This window comes from Pristiophorus japonicus, chromosome 16, assembly GCF_044704955.1.
Source record: "Pristiophorus japonicus isolate sPriJap1 chromosome 16, sPriJap1.hap1, whole genome shotgun sequence".
Taxonomy (NCBI): domain Eukaryota; kingdom Metazoa; phylum Chordata; class Chondrichthyes; family Pristiophoridae; genus Pristiophorus; species Pristiophorus japonicus.
In genome coordinates, this window is record NC_091992.1 from 29,392,723 (window position 1) to 29,416,697 (window position 23,975).

A 23,975-nucleotide genomic window follows, 5' to 3' on the forward strand; every position below is an offset into this window, starting at 1 on the left:
CTAGAACGAGGTGGGGGGGGGGAAGGGAAGTCATTAAATTCTACAATAAATCCTCATTTATACTTCTACAAATATTATACAAATAAATCCAACCTGAATAAACATTTATAAGCAAAGAAAAGATTAAATAAACCATCTTCCTACCTGTGTGAAGGCACGGAGAATGCTGCGTCAGCCTGAGGCGCCCGTTCTTTCCCGCGGGGGGGGGGGGAGGAGGTGCCCGTTCTTTCCCACGGGAGGGGGAGGAGGCGCCCGTTCTTCCCGCGGGGGTGGGGGGGAGGAGGCGCCCGTTCTTCCCGCCGGGGGGGGGGGAGGAGACAGTGAGAAGGCTGCAAGTGCTGATGTGCTGATGGTAATGTGCTTTTATTAAAAAAATGTTCAAAAATTAAACAGCTACAAAGAACTACAAAAATGGCCGAGTGCCAATGTTTCCTTCACACTGCGCGTGCGCGAACGCTCCAACGCGAACGCGCAGCGTTGCCGGCAGGAAAAAAACTAATTTAAATAGTACCCGCCCCCTCCCACTTACAAAATTGGCGCGAGTGTAGGCTCCGCCCCCCTGGGCGCCACGCCAGGCAGACAAGGAGCTGCAGAATGCTCCAGAATTGCGAGTTTTTTTTAGGCGCCGTTTTAGGCGCGAAAAATGGGCGCCCAGCTTGGAGGGGCGCCCGTTTTCTATCGTCTGGAAACTTGGGCCCTACATAGTGGCTTACTTTATATAACTGGCCCGCACACCCGTGCGTACAGCCCAATGACCTCCGACAGGGGCACCTGCTGGTGGCTAGTAACCCCAAGCATACATACATGACAATATCCCTCTTTAAGATCTCAGTATCTGTCTTTTTACAAGTTAAGACGGTCTGGGGCTTTCCGCTCATGAATTGATCGTCTCAGTTCAACTCCAGTTCTGGGTGAACGTTCTGAGTCTGTTATGACTGGAGGCTGGATAGCCAATCTGATGGTAGTGGCAATGACCATGTCAGAGATTGAAAGTCCAGATTCATTGATGACGGTGGAGTCCTCTGATGAATGAATATAGGTTGGTTGGTCACTGATCGTATCTTCCTCAACTTGTTCCAGTTCATCCGTGTGCTGCAGCTTTATCTGATCAACATGTTTCCTGCATGTTTGCCCATTTTTGAGCATGACAATAAACACTCTGTTACCCTCCTTGGTTGTAACAGTACGGTGACCCACTTGGGACCTTGACCATAATTTAGCACACACACAGGATCGTTAACAGAGATGTCGTGTGACACAGCAGCACGATCATGATGCCACTGCTGATTTTGGTGTCTGTTTTCAACACGATCGCTCAAGTCAGGATGGACGAGAGCGAGAGCTTGGTCTTGAGACCTCTCTTCATCAATAGTTCAGCAGGGGAGACCCCGGTAAGCATGTGGGGTCTTGTCCTGTAACTAAGCAGTATGCATGACAAGCAAGACTGCAGTGAACCCTGAGTTACGCGTTTCATACTCTGCTTGATTGTTTGGACAGCATGCACTGCTTGACCATTAGAAGCAGGTTTGAATGGTGCTGACCGCACATGTTTAATACCATTGAGTTTCATGAACTCTTGAAATTCAAGACTTGTGAAGCAAGATCCGTTGTCGCTCACAACGATGTCAGTCAGACCATGAGTAGCAAACATGACACGAAGGCTCCCAATGGTAGCTGTGGATGTGCTGGATGATATGATTATACACTCTATCCACTTGGAATATGCATCCACCAGAATAAAAAACATCTTATCCAGGAAAGGACACGCAAAGTCGATATGGATCCTCGACCATGGTTTGGATGGCCACGACCACAGACTCAGCGGAGATTCCGCTGGTGCTTTACTTAGCTGCATGCAAGTGTTGCACTGATGCACACATGATTCCAGATCAGAGTCAATTCCAGGCCACCATACGTGAGACCTGGCGATGGTTTTCATCATGACAATACCGGGATAAGTGCTGTGTAGATCACGTACAAATTTCTCTCTGCCTTTCTTAAACATAACAACACAATTACCCCACAGTAAACAATCTGACTGAATGGATAGTTCGTCTTTGCGACGGTTGTAAGGTTTGGTCTCATCCCACATTTCCATAGGTATAGCAGACCAATCACCATTAAGGACACAACGTTTTACAACTGATAAAATCGGTCCTGTCTGGTCCAGGTCCTAAATTGTTGAGCAGTGACAGGGGTTCTTTCACTCTCAAAAGCATCCATTACTAACAGTAGGGTCTGCAGGTTGTGGCGTCTTCACCTCCGGTGTGGGCAAAGGCAGACAGCTCGGTGCATTGGCATAATTCTCGGTGCCAGGTCTATGGCAAATGACATTATCATAGGCAGATAATGTCAGCGCCCACCCCTGGATGCGGGACGATGCATTGGTATTGATACCTTTGTTTTCCGAAAACAATGAAATGAGTAGCTTGTAATCTGTTTCGAGTTCAAAACGAAGATCAAACAGGTACTGATGCATCTTTTTAACTCCATACACGCAGGCTAAAGCTTATTTTTCTACCTTTGACAAACTTTTTGAAGCATAGGCAACAGGTTGTAGTTTACCCGATTCATTAGCTTGTTGAAGCACACAGCCAACCCCATATGATGAAGCATCACAGGCCAATACTGGATGCTTACACAGATCATAATGTACCAGCAACTTGTTAGAGCAAAGCAGATTTGTAGCTTTCTCGAAAGCTCTATCTTGAGACACACCCCAAACCCAGTTGTCGCCTTTTCTTAGCAGCATATGCAGTGGCTCTAATAAAGTGCTCAATCTAGGTAAGAAATTACCGAAGTAGTTGAGTAGACCAAGGAATGAACGCAGCTCCGTCACATTCTGAGGCCTGGGTGCATTTTTGATGGCCTTGGTTTTCGAGTCCATAGGCCTGATGCCATCAGCAGCAATCTTCCTCCCCAGAAATTCGACTTCCGGTGCCATGAAGACGCACTTTGAATGTTTCAGCCTGAGTCCCACTTTGTCCAGACGATGTAGAACCTCTTCAAAGTTGTTCAAGTGTTCGGCAGTGTCACGACCTGTGACCAGAATGTCATCTTGAAACACGACTGTTCTAGGGACGGACTTCAGTAGACTCTCCATGTTCCTCTAAAATATGGCTGCAGCCGAGCGAATTCAAAAAGGACACCTGTTGTAGATAAACAGTCCCTTATGAGTGTTGATGCACGTAAGTTTCTTTGACTTGTCAACAAGCTCCTCTATCATATAGGCCAACGTCAGATCCAGTTTAGTGAATGACTTCCCCTCGGCTAGCGTTGCAAACAGGTCATCAGCCTTCGGTAACGGGTACTGATCCTGTTTCGAAAATCGGTTGATTGAAACCTTGTAGTCTCCACAAATCCTGACAGTGCCATCACTCTTCAACACAGGAACAATGGGACTGGATTTGTTAAATTCGATCGGTGATATGACCCCTTCGCGTTGGAGTCTGTCAAGCTCAATTTCGATCTTCTCCCTCATCATGTACGGAGCTGCCTGAGCTTTGTGATGGAGAAGTCTTGCACCCAAGTCCAGGTGAATCTGCACCTTGGCTCCCATGAAATTGCTGATGTCCAGTTCAAACAGCAAGGGAAACTTGCTCAGCACTTGTGCACACGAAGTGTCATCCACCGATGACAACGCTTTGATAGCATTCCAATTCCATTTGATTTTTTCGAGCCAGTTCCTGCTGAACAGTGTTGGACCATTTCCTGGAACGATCCATAACAGTAGATCATGAACCACACCATCATACGACACCTTGACTACTACACTGCCAATCACCGGTATGAGTTCTTTGGTGTAAGTACGCAATTTGGCATTGACTGGACTCAGCTTAGGCTTTACAGCCTTAGTGTACCACAGCTTGTCGAATGTCCTTTGGCTCATTATCGAGTGACTCGCACCAGTGTCCAATTCCATCGATACCGGCACGCCATTATCAGTTGGTTCTTTGTCAGGAACGAATACAGTCCATACACTTCCTCCTTGGGTATCTCGGGTTGCATATCCAGGTCCTCGCTGGACTGGTCGTCATCATCCACATGGTGAGTTGCAGCACGCTTGCTCAGTTGCGGACACATTCGCTGAAGATACCCCACTTTCGGACAGCCTTTGCAGATGTACTGTTTAAAATGACACTGATGATGCCGATGATTGCCCCCACAACGCCAACAGGGTGAAATCGGATTTGTACCCATTGGCGGACTTTGAACAGCTACAGGTTTCGCATACGCAGTCGAGTAGGCCCTGCCATAAGCAGCTCTGCCATACGACGATACAATCTTGTTTACAGTACTTGCCGTGGAGCTCCGACTCTTCGATGATATCTGCCTTAAATTATATTCCGTCGTCATGTATACCTGGGCAATTGCGATGGCCTTGCTCAAATCCAGCGTCTCAGCAGCCAATAACTTCCGGAGGATCACCTCGTGGTTGATTCCTATTATGAAGAAATCTCGCAGCATGTCTTCTAACGCGTCTTTGAACTTACACGGCCCAGCAAGATGTCGCAGGTCAGCGACAAATTTCGACACATCCTGGCCTTCAGAACGAACATGTGTGTAGAATCGATAGCGTGAGATGATGATGCCTTCTTTTGGTTTGAGATGGTCACGTACCAGAGCATACAATTCCTCATAGTTCTTGTCCGTTGGACGTGCTGGTGAGAGGAGATTCTTTATGAGGCCATAGATTTTCGGACCGTAAACCGTGAGGAAAACTGCCCTGCGCCTAACTGCATCAGTAGCTTCCTCCATTTTGTTGGCCACGAAGTATTGGTCCAGGCGATCGATAAAATCCGACCAGTCCTCTCCCTCCACGAATCTCTCCAGAATTCCAATGGTGCTCATTTTGCATGCAAAGGTTCTTGAGTTACCTCGTCATCAAATATTATGTATGTAATAAATCGATAGACTGAATACTGTAAACTCACTCAGGTGCAAACCTGTCCCAACTTTATTCAGGCCCAAAGTGCCCACATTACATGGTGGCTTGCTTTATATACCTGACCCGCACACATGTGCGTACAGCCCAATGACCTCCGACAGGGGCACCCCCTGGTGGCTAGTAACCCCAAGCATACATACATGACACATATCTCTCTCAGTTTTGTTGAAGTCTTTATCCAATTTCCAGTCGTTCCATAGCTAAGAATCAGACCCTTGCATTTCCACAATTGTTGTGCAGGGAGGCTACGTTGCCCCTTTTGCTGGTGTTTTGTGAAGGTTTTTCCCACTCGTGCTTTCCGAGAATATTTGCTTTTCTTCCCCTGCTTTCTCAGTCCTCCCTCGATAATCACATATCATCCAAACTTGGGAATGTAGTAAACAGGGCGTCGGATGTGATTAATGGATTAACACTCCAGCACTAAAGGTTGATGTTTTGAAAGAGCGAGCTAAGATGAGATGCATCTGGCAAGTCAAAGTTATCTGGCTTCATATCCCTGGTGACAATTATGTTTATTTGCTGAGTGTTAGCTTCATACATTGAATTTTGGAAACTACAATGAGGCCAAAATCAGCTGCAACATATTTCTCAAAGTGACGAAAGAAAAAAATAAAAACACTTGTATTTATATAGCGCCTTTCACAATCTCAAGACGTCCCAAAGTGCTTTATAGCCAATTAAGTGCATTTGAGGTTTAGTCACCGTTGTAATGTAGGAAACATTGCTGCCAAATTGTACACATTAAGGTCCCACAAACAGCAATGTGATAATGGTCAGATAATCTGTTTTTAGTAATGTTGATTGGGAGATAAATATTGGCCAGGACACCAGGACGAGCTCCCCTGCTCTTCAGTGGCAACATGGGGAAACTTTAAAATAAACACAGGGAGTTGCTGTGGTCTGGAATGTACTGCCTGAAAGGGTGGTGGAAGCAGATTCAATATTAATGTTCAAAAGAGAACTGGCTAAGTATTGAAGGGGAAAGAACAGGGGAGTGGGATAAATTGGATCGTTCTACCAAAGGGCCAGTACAGGCATGATGGGCCAAATGGCTCTCTTCTGTGCTGTATTATTCTATTATTCTAAATAGTATTTAGCATGATTATGATTTAAAAAAAAGAAAGGGTCTACTTACATTTGTGCTATGAATAAGATCAGGATGTTGTCTAGATGTAGTCATTACTACTAGGGGGATCAAGGGGTATGGCGAGAAAGCAGGAATGGGGTACTGAAGTTGCATGTTCAGCCATGAACTTATTGAATGGCGGTGCAGGCTCGAAGGGCCGAATGGCTTACTCCTGCACCTATTTTCTATGTTTCTATGTTTCTACAACATATTCCTTGCACCACAGGTATCAGCTGCAGCAACTTGTACAAATCACTTATGACACCATTCCAATTACTTGCTGTACTGTGCACTTGTGATATGGATTGCATTCATGTTGCGTACTATGGGGACAAAATTCCCCTGTTGTGCGCCTTCCATTAGTGCATCTGGGAGCAAACTTGCTTTTGCCCCCAGAGGAGCGCTGCTGGCTCCCGCGAAACTGCGGGAGTTAGTAGAGGCGCTGACACGGTAGTGCCCCAGGCCGCCGCGTAACCGACGATGTCATCGGTATATGCGGCGACCCCATAGCACCACGCGGCAACCCCTTTCCACCCCATGACGGAAATTGGTCATCCTCTTACGAGGCTGCTGCGAGCGGTGGCAGCGCCAGCCTCGCGGGTCGCGAAGCGAACCGACATCCACTCGTGGGGCGGAAGTTAAAGGGAAGATACGCTGCGCTACCATTTTGTGGTTTTGGCTGACTCACCAGTCGGCCCGTCTTGAGTCTCCATGGCATGGTCCGAGCCGCCATCGTGAAGTCCGGCACTCTATTTGGGTGCCGGGCTGCCTCCTCGGCAACATGCCGCCCTGGTGGCCCGGTGGAGGCCATCAGAGACCCTACGGAGTGCACAGCGGCCCCCGTCTTTAACGGAAGAGGGGCATTGAAACATGGCAGCGCCACGGGGAGAAGCCGCCCCAATAGGAAGTGGTGCGTGCGACATTGCGCTCCATGAGGGGCAGTAACCTGAATTTTGCAGCCGGGACGGGACTTCTGTTCCGGGCGCTGGTAGTCCCTCCCCCACTGGGTTACCGCCTCCAAATGTGACACTGGGGAATTTCGCCCCCTAACTATCAAAAACGTGATCGGGCTTTGTTTAGATGGAATCCAAGTGTATCTTGTTTAAATCATCTATGCTTAATCTGTATGCGGGCTACCCAGCAAATGACAGCTGCAAATAACCATAACATTTGACACCACATGGTGTGTATACATTCCTAGTACAGCACTTGGGATTTTTTTTTAAACATTGCATGCACACTGAAATAAAAACTTTGGAATAAATTTTCAATGTTGCTGTATCTGTTAAATCAATAGAAATAAAAAGAATCAGTCAACACATGAAAGAGCAGACAGGTTAACCTGTTGTACGAAACATTTCACCTGTGATACTGACTCAAAGGTTACACAGACATTGACTTAAATGTTACCTAGAAATTAATCCAAACTGTCACTCGCAGTCCTCAGCGGGGCCATCCTCAAGGCCTGGCAGTGTGATTAGAGTCCCATATCCCTAATGCTTCCAGTTCCCAGCTCAGCATTCCCATAAATGACTACCATCCTAAGAACTCCTAGGCACCTCACATAGCTTCCGGTCCCATCTCCTTCCCTGACCCAGCTCCCAGGGCTCTGTATTCCTCGTCTCCCTCGTTTCCTCAAAAATGAAAACAGGAAGCACCTTTTCCACAAATGATAGTGTGAACCTGGAACTCTTCCTGAAAAGACCGAGGATGCTGGGTCAATTGAAATTTTCAACGTTTGTTTTAAGCAAGGGCATCAAGGTATAAAATGAAAGGGCAGGTAAATGGATTTGCGGTGCAGATCAGCCATGATCTAACATAATGGCAGAACAGCCTTGAGGGGCTGAATGGCTGACTCCTGTTCCTATGTTCCCAGTCTCTGGTACACTCTTACACCTCCAATCTAAAGTTTCCAGATTCCTCCTTGAATAAGTGCATCCATTTTTTCCAGCCCCCTTCCCTTCCACAACTACTAACAAAGCATAAACAGTCGAGAGAGAAGATGGATATCTAAGGAAATATTTTCCAGACGTCAATCCATTAAGAGCTCCAAGATCCAAGTACTTCTATATCCCGTATTCCAGAATTACTTCCAGGTTCAGCCTCCCCCGACTTGCACCCCCCACCCTGACTCCCAACCAGGCTACACCCCACCATCCGCCACCCCAACCCACAACCTTTGGTTCTTCATAGTCACAGCCCCCTATCTTTCCTGAGACCCACCTTCTTTCTCTTGCTCGTACTGTAGCGCCATCTCCTAACCCCACTTCAGTCCATAAACAGAAACAACTACAAATGCTGGAAATCTGAAATAAATTCAGAAAAGTCTAGAAATACATTGCGAGTTAGAGAACAAGTCAGCGAGCAACTGTAAAAAAAATAGATGTGTTATTCTGTTTTGGATATGTACTTTTCATCAGAACACACTCTTATTCCAATCACACAAGGTCAAAAGTTTATACTTGACGTGACTTTGATGTTTTAAATACAGCCAATTACAGTAAAGCCCAAGAATGGATTCCTATGCGAATTATGTGTTATCACTTGGAAAGTCAGATGGGATTTGCAAACAGAAAGTTCTGATACTTTCTTTGAATGTTAAGTGTTGCTAGAATAAAACATTCTGCAATTTACCTCAGATAAATATATTTACCACAATGTCTGTAAGTTCATGGGTTACATTGCTTTGAGATTTTAAAATCGGAAGAAGAAGATTTCAATTCCTCGGAGGCTTCCAGATTTTCCTATCACTGTACTGCCACAGTTTAGAGGCAACAAGTTTTTGTATCCTCAGTAAATGCTCAATTGGCTCAAAAGAATTTTTAAACTGCACTTCATGGAGCCACGGTGAAGAGAGGAGGAGCTTGTCATAATGGCCGTGTAAAGCAGCCAATCAGGAAGAACCAAGTCGGAAATTAATTCCAATAATTGAAGCTCCAATCAAGTGCTGCAATTAAGCCTTAGGTTTGCAACACAGCCCTTTCGAAGAAAACCTTTACCAGGGAATTACAGCAGCTTACAAGCAAATGTGAGTAATAGCAAACATTTTATGCACAACTATTTTTATGAATTTCTTGTGCAATGCGACCTTACCAGTAAATCCAACATGGTGGTTCAAATCAACTTCAAATGTTTTTTGTAGCCATGTGATTAGTTCAGCTTCTCCTTTCTTTCATTGGTAGCTCCTGAGTGCCCATATTAAGTTGTAGGTTTTGTTGAACTGCGTTGATTCCCTAGCGTAACTATGCACCTGGGACAATCACTAGTCTTGACAACATTCAGTGAGAGCTAGTTCCTTCTCCTGTGCTCATTTAGAAGGCCTGTTCTCTCATACATTTTTTGAATTCCCACTCCTTCTGCTTTTTGTTTTAAAATAAATCAGAGAGTTCTGCTCTCCCATGTGTTTTTTTAAACAAGCCCACTTTTCTAAAAATAAATCCCTCTGTGCTTTTCAAATGTAATAATAAAGTCTCGCTTTCCCATGCTTCTTTTGAAGTTCTGCTTCTGTTGCAAGAAAAAATGAGGTCCCTGAGGTCCTGCTCAAATGCTTGGTTGAAGTCTTGCTCTTTGGTTGATTGGCAAACAGACGGGAGGGAAAGGAGCACGAGAGAAACAGAAGTAAAGAGGAGAATGAAAAACAAGAATAAAACAGGGCAGAAAGATTTTTTCCAGTTTAGCATTATGAGTATCCATGAAAATGATATTTCAGGCAGTCAAGTGCAATTGGAACACAGAAATGTGCTTGTTACAATATGATGATTCGAACCATACACAAACACACATATAGGAGGCCGCAATCAGCCCCTCGAGCCTGTTCCACCATTCAATGCAATCATGGCTGATCTGTATCTCAACTTCATACACCTGCCCTGGCTCCATATCCTTTCATACCCTTGTCTAGCAAACATCTGCTGATCTCAGATGTAAAGTTATGAATTGAACTGGCATCTATTGCTTTTTGTGTGGGGGGGGCGGGGTGTTCTACACTTTTCCCACCCAAGTGTTTCCTAACTTCTCTCCTGAATGATCTGGCCCTGATTTTAAGGTTACATCCCCTTGTCTTAGACTTCCCCACCAGCAGAAAAAATTTCTCTACATACCCTATAAATTCCTTTCAAAATCCTAAAAAATTCAATCAAATCACCTCTTAACCTTGTATAGTCCAGGGGAATTTTAGCTTAGTTTATGTAATCTCTCTTCATATTCTAAACCTTGGAACCCTGGTAACATTCTCGTGATTCTGCGTTACACTCCTTCCAAGGTGTCATGTATGTAGACCATGTATACTAACTGTATAGTCACATAAGGTGTACTGTGGTGGAAGACCTGAGGGTCAACTGCATAGGTGTGCAGGGTCCAGTATAAAAGGCTGCCCACCATGCTTGTGCCTCACACTGGAGTTACAATAAATGGGATTAAGGTCACAACAGCTCAAATACAATACTAGACCTCGTGGAGTCATTCATAAGAGTATTAAAGACATAATAAAAGGCCAATATATTCTTTCTGAGGTGCGGTGCCCAGAATTGTACACAGTACATCGTCCGAGCCAGGGATCGCAAGGATGCGCGCATCACCTGCGCCAAGACAGGAGCTGACGACTGCTGGACGGACCACCGTCTAAACCGATCTATCATCGACATCAACATAGCCCCAAAACAGAGGGGACAGCAGAAGCAGTGCCTCAAAAAAGTCAATGCCGGGGCACTTAAAGACCCTGCTAAGAGAGCCCTATACAACCAGTGCCTCACAGCTAACCTGGCGTGCCTTGATGACCCTGAGACGCAGAATGCCCACAGCGCTTGGTCTGCCCTCCAGGCCTCCATAACCAGTGCCTGCGAAGAGGCTTTTGGTCACTCAACCAGAAAACACCAGGACTGGTTTGATGAGAATGATCAGGAGATCCAAGAACTAATAGATCGCAAGCGCAGAGCATTTGTGAGCCTCAAGCAACAACCCAACTCGGGAGCAGCAAAGCAACATTGCAGGTGGCTCAAGGCTGAGGTCCAACAAAAAAACAGGGATGTAAAGAACAGGTGGTGGATGGAGAAAGCACAGGAGATACAAGTGATCGACAGCCATGATGTGTGAGGATTCTTCATCGCAGTCAAGGCTACCTACGATCCAAACTCCCACCCCACTGCTGGCCAAGAACGGGAAACACTCATCAAGGACACCGAGGCAGTCAGAGCCCGCTGGACGGAGCACTTCCTCAATCGAGATTCTGCCTTTGACTCGAGTGTTCTTGATTCCATCCCGCAGCATGCTACCCGCCACCACCTCAGTGAAACCTCAACGCTGCACGAGGTTGGCAAAGCCATAAGACAGCTGAAGAACAACAAGGCTACGGGGGCAGATGGAATCCCTAAGCATCTGTAAGACAAAGATCCTCCACCAACCTGATCCCACCACACAGCACTGCCCCCCGGTCATCAAAATCTACAGCGCGGCCTTGGACATGGTCCACGTCTCTGAGCCATACAGGAGGGCGGGTAGCACTACAGCCCTGCAGATCATAAGCTTGGTGCCAGATTTGAGGGCCTGATCCTCGAACACTCTCTTCCTCAGGCGACCGAAGGCTGCACAGGCACACTGGAGGCGGTGGTGGACCTCATCGTCAATGTCTGCCCTTGCTGATAGTAGGCTCCCAAGGTATGGAAAGTGGTCCACATTGTCCAAGGCCGCGCTGTAGATTTTGATGACCGGGGGGCAGTGCTGTGTGGTGGGATCAGGTTGGTGGAGGATCTTTGTCTTACAGATGTTTAGTGTAAGGCCCATGCTTTCGTATGCCTCGGTGAAGATGGTGACGATGGTTTGGAGTTCAGCCCCTGAATGTGCGCAGATGCAAGCGTCGTCCACATACTGTAGTTCAAAGTCAGAGGATGGGACGGTCTTGGATCTCCACGTTGACTCTCTCTAATCAGCTCAAATTTCTCGAAGTCACTCTGTCCTTAATTATAGATTCCAATAACTTCCCCACAACATATATTAGACTAATGGGTCTGTAATTTCCTGGTTTCTCTCTCGCTTGTCTTAACACACAAGTCACGCACGCATAGGTATTGAACAGTCATCCCACACTCGCATGAACAGCTATCTGAATGGCACTTTGAAACCTCCATACTTGCGAATATTTGCTCTACTAAACGGAGGTACGTCAGAAGAACATGTCATAAGCATAAGTCTGACCATCAGTAAATATACAATGGGTGAAAAGATGCCAACTGATGTGGATAATGGTTTACACGGAATGCGCTCCCACGACGAACTGGAAGCGCGCATGCGCAGAACGCTTCCGGTTCGTTGTCAGCAGTCGAGTCCGCAAATAGCACCCACGCTGCAGTGATACAGAAAAGGGCCTGCTGCGTGAGACAGATTGAGTGGTGCACGTATACAAGATCCAATGCAAAGGAAAACTGAACTTGCTGAATGCTACTGTACAGCAGTTAAGAAACATCTTACCACAGCATGATGGAAGAGCAGTTCCCAGGAATTCTGAAACTTCTGGTTCCATAGCATGTCTGTAAAATCATGGATGAAATAACCTGCAAGCCAAGAATAAAGTGTTTTGTTTTTAAGATACAACTCTTTGTCCATTGCTCCCCCTGCTACAAAGCGGGTTTTGTGCTCATCGAAAAAAGGAACGTTAGAACTTGGTGAACGGAACATTTCAGGCATCCACTCTCGGCAAACCCTGACCAGGTGCTGGCCCGTAGCTTCCTCACCTCGGCCCCAACAGGGTGCTTGAAGTTTTAAGCAAAATAATTGCAAAACTAAAAATTCAGGGAAGGAAAATGTTGCCAGTTTTGAGTTTTTAATATAAATAAATAATAGATGCCATCATCACATCCAACTTTCCAGAAGACAATATTAAATGGGCTACATTAATAAAAAAAAAAGCTCAACAAACCTGCAATTAATGTGCACATGTTGAAAACATTAAAATAATTGCCAGATTTGCTACATCCACAACGGGTAAAATGCTGAATGAGACAGAAGAATTGAATGGCTAAAGGAGATCTCCTCCAAAGTCATGGTAAAAGTATATACGTAATGTATACATGCATTGGTAATGATCACATTTTTATATGCCATTTACAAAGGTACAATATATAAATAAATACAAGTTGCTGTTGTACTGCCACCACACTATGTGTGTTTGCAGTCAGAGACTGGTTTAGTTCCGTCGGCTACATGGCAGAAACTGGGTACACAATATATTATAAAACGTTTTAAATAAATGTAATTGTTTGTGTTGTGGGGAGAGAATGATGTTATGGCCTGAAAGGGGGAACGTTTATGAATTGCTTTGATATTGATCTCGGCCACTGTGGGAGCAGTCAATCACAACTGGATTATGGGAAATGAGCACCTGTTCAGAGACAACAGTGCCAAAAACCTGCGGCGGGGAAAGAAAAAAGAGCTCGCATTAATGTAGTGCTTTTCACAACCTCGGGATGTCCCAATACGCTTTACAACCAATGAAGTACTTTTGAAAAATCGCTGTTGTAATGTAGGAGTTGCGGCAGCCAATTTCCTTACAGCAAGGCCCCACAAACAGAAATGTGGTAATGATCAGATAATCCTTTTTAAATGTTATTTGAGGGGTAACTATTGGCCAGGACACCGGGAGAATGCCCCATGCTCTTCATTGAAATAGCACCATTGTATCTTTTACGTCCACCCGAGGGGGTAGACGGGGACTCGGTTTAATGACTCATCTGATAGAGGCCACCTCCAACAATGCAGCACTCCCTCAGTACAGCACCAAAGTGTCAATCTAGATTATGTGCTCATTCTCCCACATTCCCCCCTACACCACCACATTTCAAACCTAATTTTTGGAGTTTCCACCCAATTTTTGGGACACCTACAATCCCCATGGCTTTTCATCATAACTGTAACCTCTTCGTGCCTGCTAGAATTCTAGTAAATCTTCACTGTACTTCAAAATAAAGATATCAATACTTTAAAATTAATATTTAAATTGCTCAATAAGGTAACCTTAGTATTAATGTGCTGATTGCTAAAAATGAAAGCCATTAGTAGATGACTAAATGTTTTTAATTCTTATACCCACACCTGAAAAATTGTTCAATGTAAAGGGAAATTGGGTGGGGTGTATAACAGGCTGAAGATGTGTTACCACAGTTTCCCACTACATCTAAGTTGAAAGTTGTCTCCTATGTAATTAGAAATATTGTTTGCTTTTAAATAGAAATCAATAATTTGGAATTTCCTGAAGACGTGCATGTGTATCCAAATTCGACTGGCAGAAGGTCTGTGGAAGTAAGTTAGATCAGCACGTCTAGGGCAGTGTGTCTCCCTCGACAACAGCCTGAGCTGCCATATGCAGAGATGGGTGGGGATGGGTGAAAAAAGGCAGAGAGAAAAGGGAAAGAGAAAAAGTGTACCAGTCACAGCTGAGTTTGGGGAAAAATGGAACAGAGGTAGACCATTCATTTCAACCTACGAGCAACACAACAGCATGAATTACAATATCGGCAGACTCCTGGGAGTAAGCAAGGGCTGTTTGAGAAAAAGAAGAAAAAGTTCTCAAACTACAACACATATCAGTTCCCGTTGGTACTGCTAAATCAAAATGTTATTTTCAAGCTTCAGTTCATTTCAGGCATAAGTTCAAAAATAAGTTGAAATCATCAGGACTAGCTTTACCATAACAGAAGATACGGTCAACAGTCTCAGCCACAGACTTCACCAAGACCAAAATCAGTGCCTTTCCACAAATGTGCTTCTGCAGAGTGGAACAACAAATCTAGTTTGGTCCCACTTCCACTTTCTTTACAGTGTACAGCGGGCAAATTGATTATTCGGGTCAATTCAGCCAAATGCAGCATTAGGACTTTGAACAACATTTTTCAAAAATATACCAGTCCTGGAAGAGTTAACTAACTGAGCCCATTTCATCTGCAACATCTGGGAACAATTTTGTGATGATGCAATTACCGAACAGTTTCAAACATTACAAGTTTCAGTGGCATCCAAGATTCTAACCCCTCTCTGCTGTTGAAAGTTTCAGACAGCAATTCAATCCATTTAGTATATCAGACGGTAGCCAACTTTGTTAGTTTTCCAAGTCTATCATTACCCAATCCAAAGGCACGTGAACTCAACGAAGAATTTTATTTTTAACTGAAATGCGATTAACCTTTATATAATGCTCAGTAAAGATGAACAAGAGAATTTGGAACAAACACTTGATATTTGTGCAGCCATGCTGATGTTTTGCAGTCCACCCCTGTTTATTGCACGGTCTTTATGGGTTATACCAACGCAAATTTAAAATTATGGAGAGAGAAAGAGGGTCAGGTAGGTGATCACACTTATTACTTACATGTTTAATCAGAGTCAATGAAACAACAGTATTGTAGACAAAGTAGCAGCTGTTCTATTCATTTGGATGGAAAAAGTAAGTCATCATCATAGGCAGTCCCTCAGAATCGAGGATGACTTGCTTCCATTCTAAAAGTGAGTTCTCAGGTGACTGAGGAGTCCAATGCGGGATCTACAGTCTCTGTTACAGGTGGGGCAGACAGTGGTTGAAGGAAAGGGTGGTTGGGGAGCCTGTGTTCACGCACGCTCCTTCCGCTGTCGACGCTTGGTTTCTGCTTGTTCTCGGCAATGAGAATCGAGGTGCTCAGCGCCCTCCCGGATACTTTTCCTCTACTTTGGGTGGTCATGGGCCAGGGATTCCCAGGAGTCGGTGGGGATGTTGCACTTTGTCAAGGAGGCTTTGAGGGTGTCCTTGAAGCATTTCCCCAGCCCACCTGGGGATCGTTTGCCGTGTCGAAGCTCCAATGCTCTTTTCGATCTTCCTTGCTGCAATGCTACATCTCACCCTGAGCAAGCTCCCCGCTGGTGGAGCTAAATTATAAACAGATGGGAATCTGTTCAACTTCCGCCGCCTTCAGGCCAGATCCAAGGTCGTCCCATCCCCTGTCATCGAACTACAGTACGCAGACGATGCTTGCATCTGCGCACACTCGGAGGCCAAATCCAAGCCACCATCAACACTTTCACCGAGGCATACGAGAGCATGGGCCTTACGCTAAACATCCATAAGACAAAGGTCCTCTACCAACCTGATCCTGCCACACAAAAAGTACAAATCACTTGTCTCACATTCTAGATTTAAACGTCTTTCGTATGAGACGTTAAACCGAGGCCCCATCTACCCTCTCAGGTGGACGTAAAAGATCCCATGGCATTATTTTGAAGAAGAGCAGGGGAGTTATTCCTGGAGTCCTGGCCAATATTTATCCCTCAATCAACATAACAAAACAGATTATCTGGTCATTATCACGTTGCTGTTTGTGGAACCTTGCTGTGCGCAAATTGGTTGCCACGTTTCCCACATTACAACAGTGACTACACTCCAAAAGTGCTTCATCGGCTGTAAATCACTTTGAGACGTCCGGTGGTCATGAAAGGCGCTATATAAATGCAAGTCTTTCTTTCCTTCTTTAATTTGGTTTGATATCAAATTTCAAAATTTCACATGCTGGCCATTCAGGGAAGATACTGAACAAGTGAAAATTGCTGCCCTTGCTGTACAACAACTTGCATTTATATGGTGCCTTTAAGATAGAAACATGTCCAGCTGTGCTTCACAAAAGCATAATAATATAAAAAAGGTCACCAAGTCAAAGGAGGAGATATTAGGAGGGATAACTAAAAGCTTGGTCAGAGAGGTAGGTTTTAAGTAGTATCTTAAAGGATGGAGGGAGAGACGGAGTGGTTTAGAGAGGGAATTCCAGAGCAAGGGACCTAAATGGCTGAAGGCACGGCCACCAATGGTGGGTAGAAGGAAGTGGGGGATTGACAAGAGGTCAGTGTAAGAGGTTACAGAGATAGGAGGGACGAGGCCATGAAGAGATTAAGCCTTGAGATGTTTTACTACATGTTTTACTACAATGCAAGTTGTTTAAGCACGAGGATGAGAATTTTTTAAATTTGAGGTGTTGGGGAACAGGAAGCCAATATAGGTCAGCAAGCACATGATGGGTGAGCGGGACTTGGTGTATGATTATAATTCCGATTCTTCCACCATAAGAGCGACAATGCATACAACAAAACTCTGCAGCCTGACCAATGCATTGCAAAATTAAAAAAGTGGTGTGGACAAAGTAGCAGCTCTTCTATTAATTTGGATGGAAAAGAGAGTACAGGTCACTATTTTCACAGGTCTGGATTTAACTTAGTTTGCCACCAAATCTGCCAGACCCATTTTATCTGTTGACTATTTAATGATTAATTACTGGCCTTCTATAAACTGTGAAGTAATCTTGAGACTGATAACTGACAATTGTAATTGCATTCCCATCTCTGGGCAATGCTCTTTGTGAACCTCACAAACCTATTTAGTGGGTGGTGATGTAGCATTAAACAACATTAGTTCAAAGACTGCAATCTCTTCTGGGTTAAGGGGCGGGTGACAGCAGCTAGAGCAGATGTTGCAATAGGCACACTTTACTGTATCTAACTTGATATGGCAAAGACAATGGGGCACATTAAACAAGTATAGCCTTATTGCACAAACAATAGAAAAACCAAAAGAAAAAAAGTCTTGCAGCTCCGTCCTAATATCTGGTTGAAGAGTAACTTTAGTAGAAACTTGGGAGTAAATCGCCTGTCTGTTCACTCAGGGACTGTGAACTACACAGGAAAAAAAATAGATTTTCAAATGAGGAAGGGGAAAAGATTTATAAGCACAGACTAGTGACAATAAAGCTATTTACTATCAGAAGTCATGGCAAATTAAATGGAGATTGAGATTGTATTCGACACACAAGTACTTAAGATTCTTGTTCATTGTACTAAGTGGACACCAGTTCCAAGAGGTTAGCAGTTCTATAGGACAGGGGTTCTCAACCAGGGGTCCGTGGCCCCCAGGGTTCCTCGAGAAGGTTTCAAGGGGTGCGCCAAAAATAACCAATAGAAACTCTTGTTTCTTCCGTCATCTCAATCCGCTGCCCTCCTGACCAATAATCTTTGCCTAACTCGCATTTTTGGGTTAGATTTGGCCAATCTGGTTGTTTGATTTAGTTGCCGCAACCTCTCAATGCAGCATTCCCTCAGTACTGCACTGGAGACTATGCGATCAATCTTCTAGTCACATTAAGTAAAACAAAAATATATGGGCTAGATTTTACACTTTTGTGCTTATCACCCAAAAATGGCGTTATTTCTGGCGTGGGCGGTAAAAATGAGTTTTCAGATCGCTGGCTTCGCACCCATTCTCAAAGCACCTATTCTCCATTTTTGAAAATGGGCGTTACCACGAGTAATATGAAATGGGCGGTAGCGTTAAATCTCGCTGACCTTCTGCCGTAAAGTGTCACTGTCCTTAGCAAAGGCATGGCAACGCTCGATTCCCGCGATTCAGGAGGTCAAGGGTCATCATGACATGCGCAGAAGAGGAGACAGAGAGAGAGGGAGCTGAGAGGGACTGAAGGCTTGTGTGGCTGTGGTGTGTGCTTATTTGGCTGCTGTGGGAGGCACGAGGGAGATTCACCAGCAGCAAGAAGCCTACTCAGCACCAAGAACATAGTTGGCACCGAGTTTTTGGCAACAAATAAGATATAACCTGGAAGGCATGGTGGAGGCCCTGGAGCTGGTAGCCAGAAACACTGGTGGCAGAGGGCTCCCAGTGGTTCTGGAGCGCGGCACTGCACCCCAAGATGCCGCACCCCGAATGGCAACCACACATGAGAGCCACAACATCTTGCTTCTGGCTCGGAGCACGTTCCCACCTCGGGACCATCCTCTCCCGTATCTGTCCAAGCAGCGGTTTGGCTGTCATCCCCTCCCACAATGAAGCATCGCCTGAGGAGCTCTTTGGCCAGGTGGCTTGGAGTCAGGAGAGGAAGGGGAAGGGGTAGAGATGGGGAGAAGAAGCTGGGGGGGGGGGGGAGGAGGGGGGGGAAGGGTTGGTTTTTACAGAAATACTGATGATTTCAGACAACTGTTCGGTTTAAATGTTTTTTATTTAACAAAACCTTGTTGCGCATTGGCTCAGATAATTGCACCTTTACACGCTGGTGATTCCTTTACATCAAAGGGTATAATTACACTTAGCTTCAATCAAATTAAACTTTAACTGTCACCAAGGTGATGCCCACCATTGATGTATGACCTGCACACCCAGCAGTGTGTCAGCCTTGTAAATAACACCAACATTCTTTCAGGCAAAGCACTCATTGATGAGCTCCTGATGTAAGGCTCTTGCAGCGATCATGCCACCATGGGCCCTTTCATGTGGTCTACAGGGGGGGCGGGGGCATGGCTTCAGCATTAGCCTGATTGGGCTGATGTCAGCGTCCACCTCCTTGTCCTCCTCTTCCTCTCTCTGGTGAGGTGGACTTTCAGACTCATCAGGCAATTCTTGTCCCCTCCTGATAGCCAAATTGTGTAGCATGGAGCACACCATCATGAATTGAGCTACCTGCTCAGGGTGGTATTGGAGCTTGCCTCCTGAGTGGTCCAGGCATCTAAAGCGCTGCTTAAGCACTCCAATGGTTTTCTCCACGATATTGCGAGTGGTTCTGTGACTCTCGTTGTATTGCCTCTCGGCTTCGGTGTAGGTGTCAAGCAGGGGGGGTCATCAGCCAGGTGGCGAGGCCATATCCTTTGTCACCAAGCATCCAGCATTGACCTTGTGGCTGATTGTTAAACAAGTCAGATACAGTGCTCTCACACAGGATGTGAGCATCATGGATGCTGCCCGGAAATTTAGCATTCACTGTCAGTATAATTTGCTGGTGGTCGACGAGTTCAGGAAGTGGAATCCCTTGCGATTCCTGAAAACCTCTGCATCCTGAAAAGGTGCCCGCATCGCAATGTGCGTACAGTCTATTGCTCCCTGCACCTTGGGGAAGTTTGCAATTCTGGAGAATCCTAGAGTCCTCTCACTCTGTGCCTCCCTGGTCATAGGGAAGCTGATCAAGTCCCTCCTGTGTGCGTACAAGGTTTCAGTGACCTGTCTAATGCAGCAATGTGTGGCATGCTGAGACAGACTGCAAATGTCGCCAGCTGTGACCTGAAAAGAACTCGACGCATAGAACGACAGTGCCGCGGTGACTTTGACCTCGACGGACAGTGCAGTACTGCTGGTGCTGGCAGACTGCAGATCACCCCTTATGAGCTGGCATACCTCAGTGATAACCTCTTTGTGGAAGTGAAGTCTCCGAGGACAGGTGGTGTCGGGCAAGTTGAGGTAAGACCTCTTGTCCCTGTCGTTGCGGGGGGGGGGGGGGGGGGGCGGGGGGGTAACGTCTGGTCCTCCTCATCAGTCTGGCACGTCTTACATTGGGCACATAATGCTGTGGAGCATACCTTCGCCCATCTCGAGTCTGTAGCATGTAATTGGTCATCAAGAAAGGGTGAGAAAGGACAGGCCCTATTGCAATATCTTTCTGTTTTGCACCGATTGGTCACAAACAATGAATGTCCCGACGAAGGCACCTATTCTATTCCAATCGGTCACAGTATGGTCAAGATGTTTTTACAGATGTTCACATCAACTCCAACGACCTCCAGAATACATCCGAACTCCCCCGAGGTTGAAGAAGAGCAGGCTTTTAAACGATGCAACATGCGATGTAGAACACGGCGTCCATAACGCTGTGATTAGTTCCAGTTAGTTCCAGTTTTTCTGGACGTTTTTTTTGGGTGAGCGATATTGTGGGCGATATGTATGCGACGTGGTGAAAGTGACGCTGGGCGATCTCATGGCCACTAGTTTCGGCAAATATGATCTTAATGGCGAAAAAAAGTGGGCGGGCAGTATCTCGGCATTAATTCCATGCGGAAAGTAACGCTGGCCGATATTATAGGCGTTGATTTCGCCCATTCTGATGATGCCGCCCAAAAAAAGTGGGCGGGTGGTATTATTTCTTCCCGGCGTTACACACATGAGGAAAGTAACGCTCGGCAATAAGTTTCCGAAAAATGCCCGTCAATTTCCATTTTGTGGCTAAATGGGAGATATATGGGTGTTATTCATCATTTCAGCAGTAAAATGGACGTTAAGTGGGTGTTAAGCATGCAACAAACGTGGAAAATCTAGCCCTACATCTTTAATTGTCTAACTAATTTTTATGCAGAAAATATACTTGTGTTGTGTTACAGGTGGCCCATCAAATTTTTAAAAACACAGGGGGCGGGGGAGAGGGGTTGCCTCAGAAGCAAAAAGATTTAAAAACCCTGCTACAGGGTATACGAAACCTTGCAAGCAGAGGAGAGTTGATATTTCAGGGACAGAATGACCGCATTATCACCAACACTGAGCTTTTTGAGAACAAACTAAATAAAAATCGGGCCGACTTATTTAAAAAGGCACATGGACAACCAACTGCTACTCAAAATGTTGAAGCCCATGGAATAAAAGGGACAGTGGCAGCATGGATAAGGAAATGGTTAAGTGACAGGAAACAGAGAGTAGTGGTGAACAGTTGTTTTTCGGACTGGAGAAAGGTACACAGTGGTGTTCCCCAGGGGGGAACCACGGCTTTTCTTGATATATATTAATGACTTGGACTTGGGTGTACAGGGCACAATTTCAAAATTTGCAGATGACACAAAACTTGGAACTATAATGGATAGTGATAGACTTCAAGAGGACATAGACAGGCTGGTGAATTGAGTGGACACGTGATAGATGAAATTAAACGCAGAAAACTGGGAGTGATACATTTTGGAAGGAAGAATGAGGAGAGGCAATATAAACTAAAAGGTACAATTCTAAAGGGGTTTCTAAAAGAGAGATCTGGGGATATATGTGCACAAATCATTGAAGGTGGCAGGACAGATTGAGAAAGCGATTAAAAAAGCATATGGGATCCTGGGCTTCATAAATAGAGGCACAGAGTACAAAAGCAAGGAAGTTATGATGAACCTTTATAAAACACTGTTTCAGCCTCAACTGGAGTATTGCGTCCAGTTCTGGGCTCTGTACTTTTGGAAGGATGTGAAGGCCTTAGAGAGGGTGCAGAAAAGATTTACAAGAATGGTTCCAGGGATGAGGGACTTCAGTTACATGGATAGATTGGAGAAGCTGGGGTTGTTCTCCTTCGAGCAAAGAAGGTTGAGAAGAGATTTGGTGGAGGTGTTCAAAATCATGATGGGTCTAGACAGAGTAGAGAGAAACTGTTCTCATTGGCGGAAGGGTCGAGAATCAGAGGATACAGATTTAAGGTGATTGGCAGAAGAACCAAAAGGCAACATGAGGATAAACTTTTTTTACACAGTGAGTGGAATGCACTACCTGAAAGAGTGGTGGAGGCAAACTCAATCGTGGCTTTCAAAAAGGGATTGGATTAGCACCTGAAGGAAATAAATGTGCAGGGCTATGGGGAAAGGGCAGGGGAGTGGGATTAGCTGAAGTGCTCTTACAGAGAGCCGGCACGGGCTCGATGGGCCGAATAGCCTCCATCAGTGCTAAAACCATTCTATTGGGGCAAGTTTTGGCCTGAGTTGCTCCTATTTTTTGGAGCAACTAGTTTAGAATGGAGCATCTTAGAAATTGTAATTCTCGGCATTTAGTTTGCTCCAGCTCTAGTGAGTTAGAACAGTTTAATTGTAGAACAGATTTTTTTTCAAAAGGTGGCGAGTCCAGCCACTTACGCCTGCTTTGCAAGTTTAGGCAGTGAAAACTTACTCCAAACTAACTTAGAATGGAGTAAGTGTAGATTTTTGTACGCTCAGAAAAACCTTGCCTACATTTACAAATCAGGTGTAGAGAACGAGAGATGGGGCGGGGGGGGGGGGGCGGTGAAGGGAAGTAATTAAATTTTACAAGCAGTTAACAGTTTCACTTCTACAAATAAAGAACAATCCTGAATAATAAATGATAAATAAAGCAAATAATTAAAACATTGAATTTTTCTACCTGTCTGAAGCAGCCTCCGAGCTGCGGTTACTTGTAGGCTGCCAGGCTGTTCGGCCAGGAGACAGGGGCGGGAGACGTTCGTGAGGCGGGCCACAGGGACACAGACACCAGCAGCACAGCAGCCTCCGAGCTGTGAAGTTATTTGTAAGCAGCCAGGCCATTCGGCCAGAGGACGGGGAGGCGTATAAAGCACCGGGAGGGAGAGCCAGCCAGCCAGCAACTTTAAAAGTTTAATTTGTAATTCAAGTATGGGTGCTGCTTATCAACACCACGGATTATGCAATGGTTCTCCATCAATTCACTGCATAGGAGAGAATTGATTATAGCTCACCGCACCAGGAACGTCATAGCCCGTAGGCTGATGGGCAGGAGACCTTACCCACATCGGCAATATCGAGCCAGGCGCTCGTACGTAGACATGAGCGAGGCTGATTGTGTCAAAAGGCTGCGTTTCCGCAGAGAAGTTGTCGTTGAGATCTGTGATATGCTGAGAGCAGATTTGCAGCCCAGAAGCAGAACGGCAACTGCCCTGTCTGTTGAAGTGAAGGTAACAGCTACACTTGCCTTCTATGCCTCGGGATCGTTTCAAGCTACAACTGGAGATGTGTGCGCCATCTCTCAACGTGCAATACATGCCTGTGTTTACCAGGCTGCACTGTATGTGCGAAGGAATGACTTCATCAAGTTCCCAATGACTGTACAAACAATGCATGACAGGGCTGTGGGCTTCTCCAGGATTGCTGGCTTCCCAAAGGTACAGGGCTGTATTGATTATACCCACATAGCCTTGCGAGCACCTGTGGAGGATTCCGAGCAATACAGGAATAGAAAAGGTTTCCACTCTATCAATATGTAGCTCGTGTGTGACGACAAGCAGCGCATCATGTTTGTGGATGCAAGATACCCTGGCAGCACCCATGATGTGTTCATCCTATGCGACAGCATTATATCTGACATGTTTGAGCAGCAGCCAGAAGGGCAGAGCTGGCTAC

At 45.5% G+C, this 23,975-nt stretch overlaps 1 protein-coding gene across 1 annotated transcript in view; it reads right to left on the reverse strand.

Annotated features, from left to right (window-relative positions):
• tlcd2 (TLC domain containing 2) overlaps nt 1-23,975 on the reverse strand; it is a 102,935-nt gene that overhangs the window by 65,061 nt on the left and 13,899 nt on the right. The window contains exon 3 of the mRNA XM_070857166.1: nt 12,537-12,619. Coding sequence (XP_070713267.1) covers nt 12,537-12,619 — 83 coding nt within the window. The remainder of the gene's footprint in view (nt 1-12,536; nt 12,620-23,975) is intronic.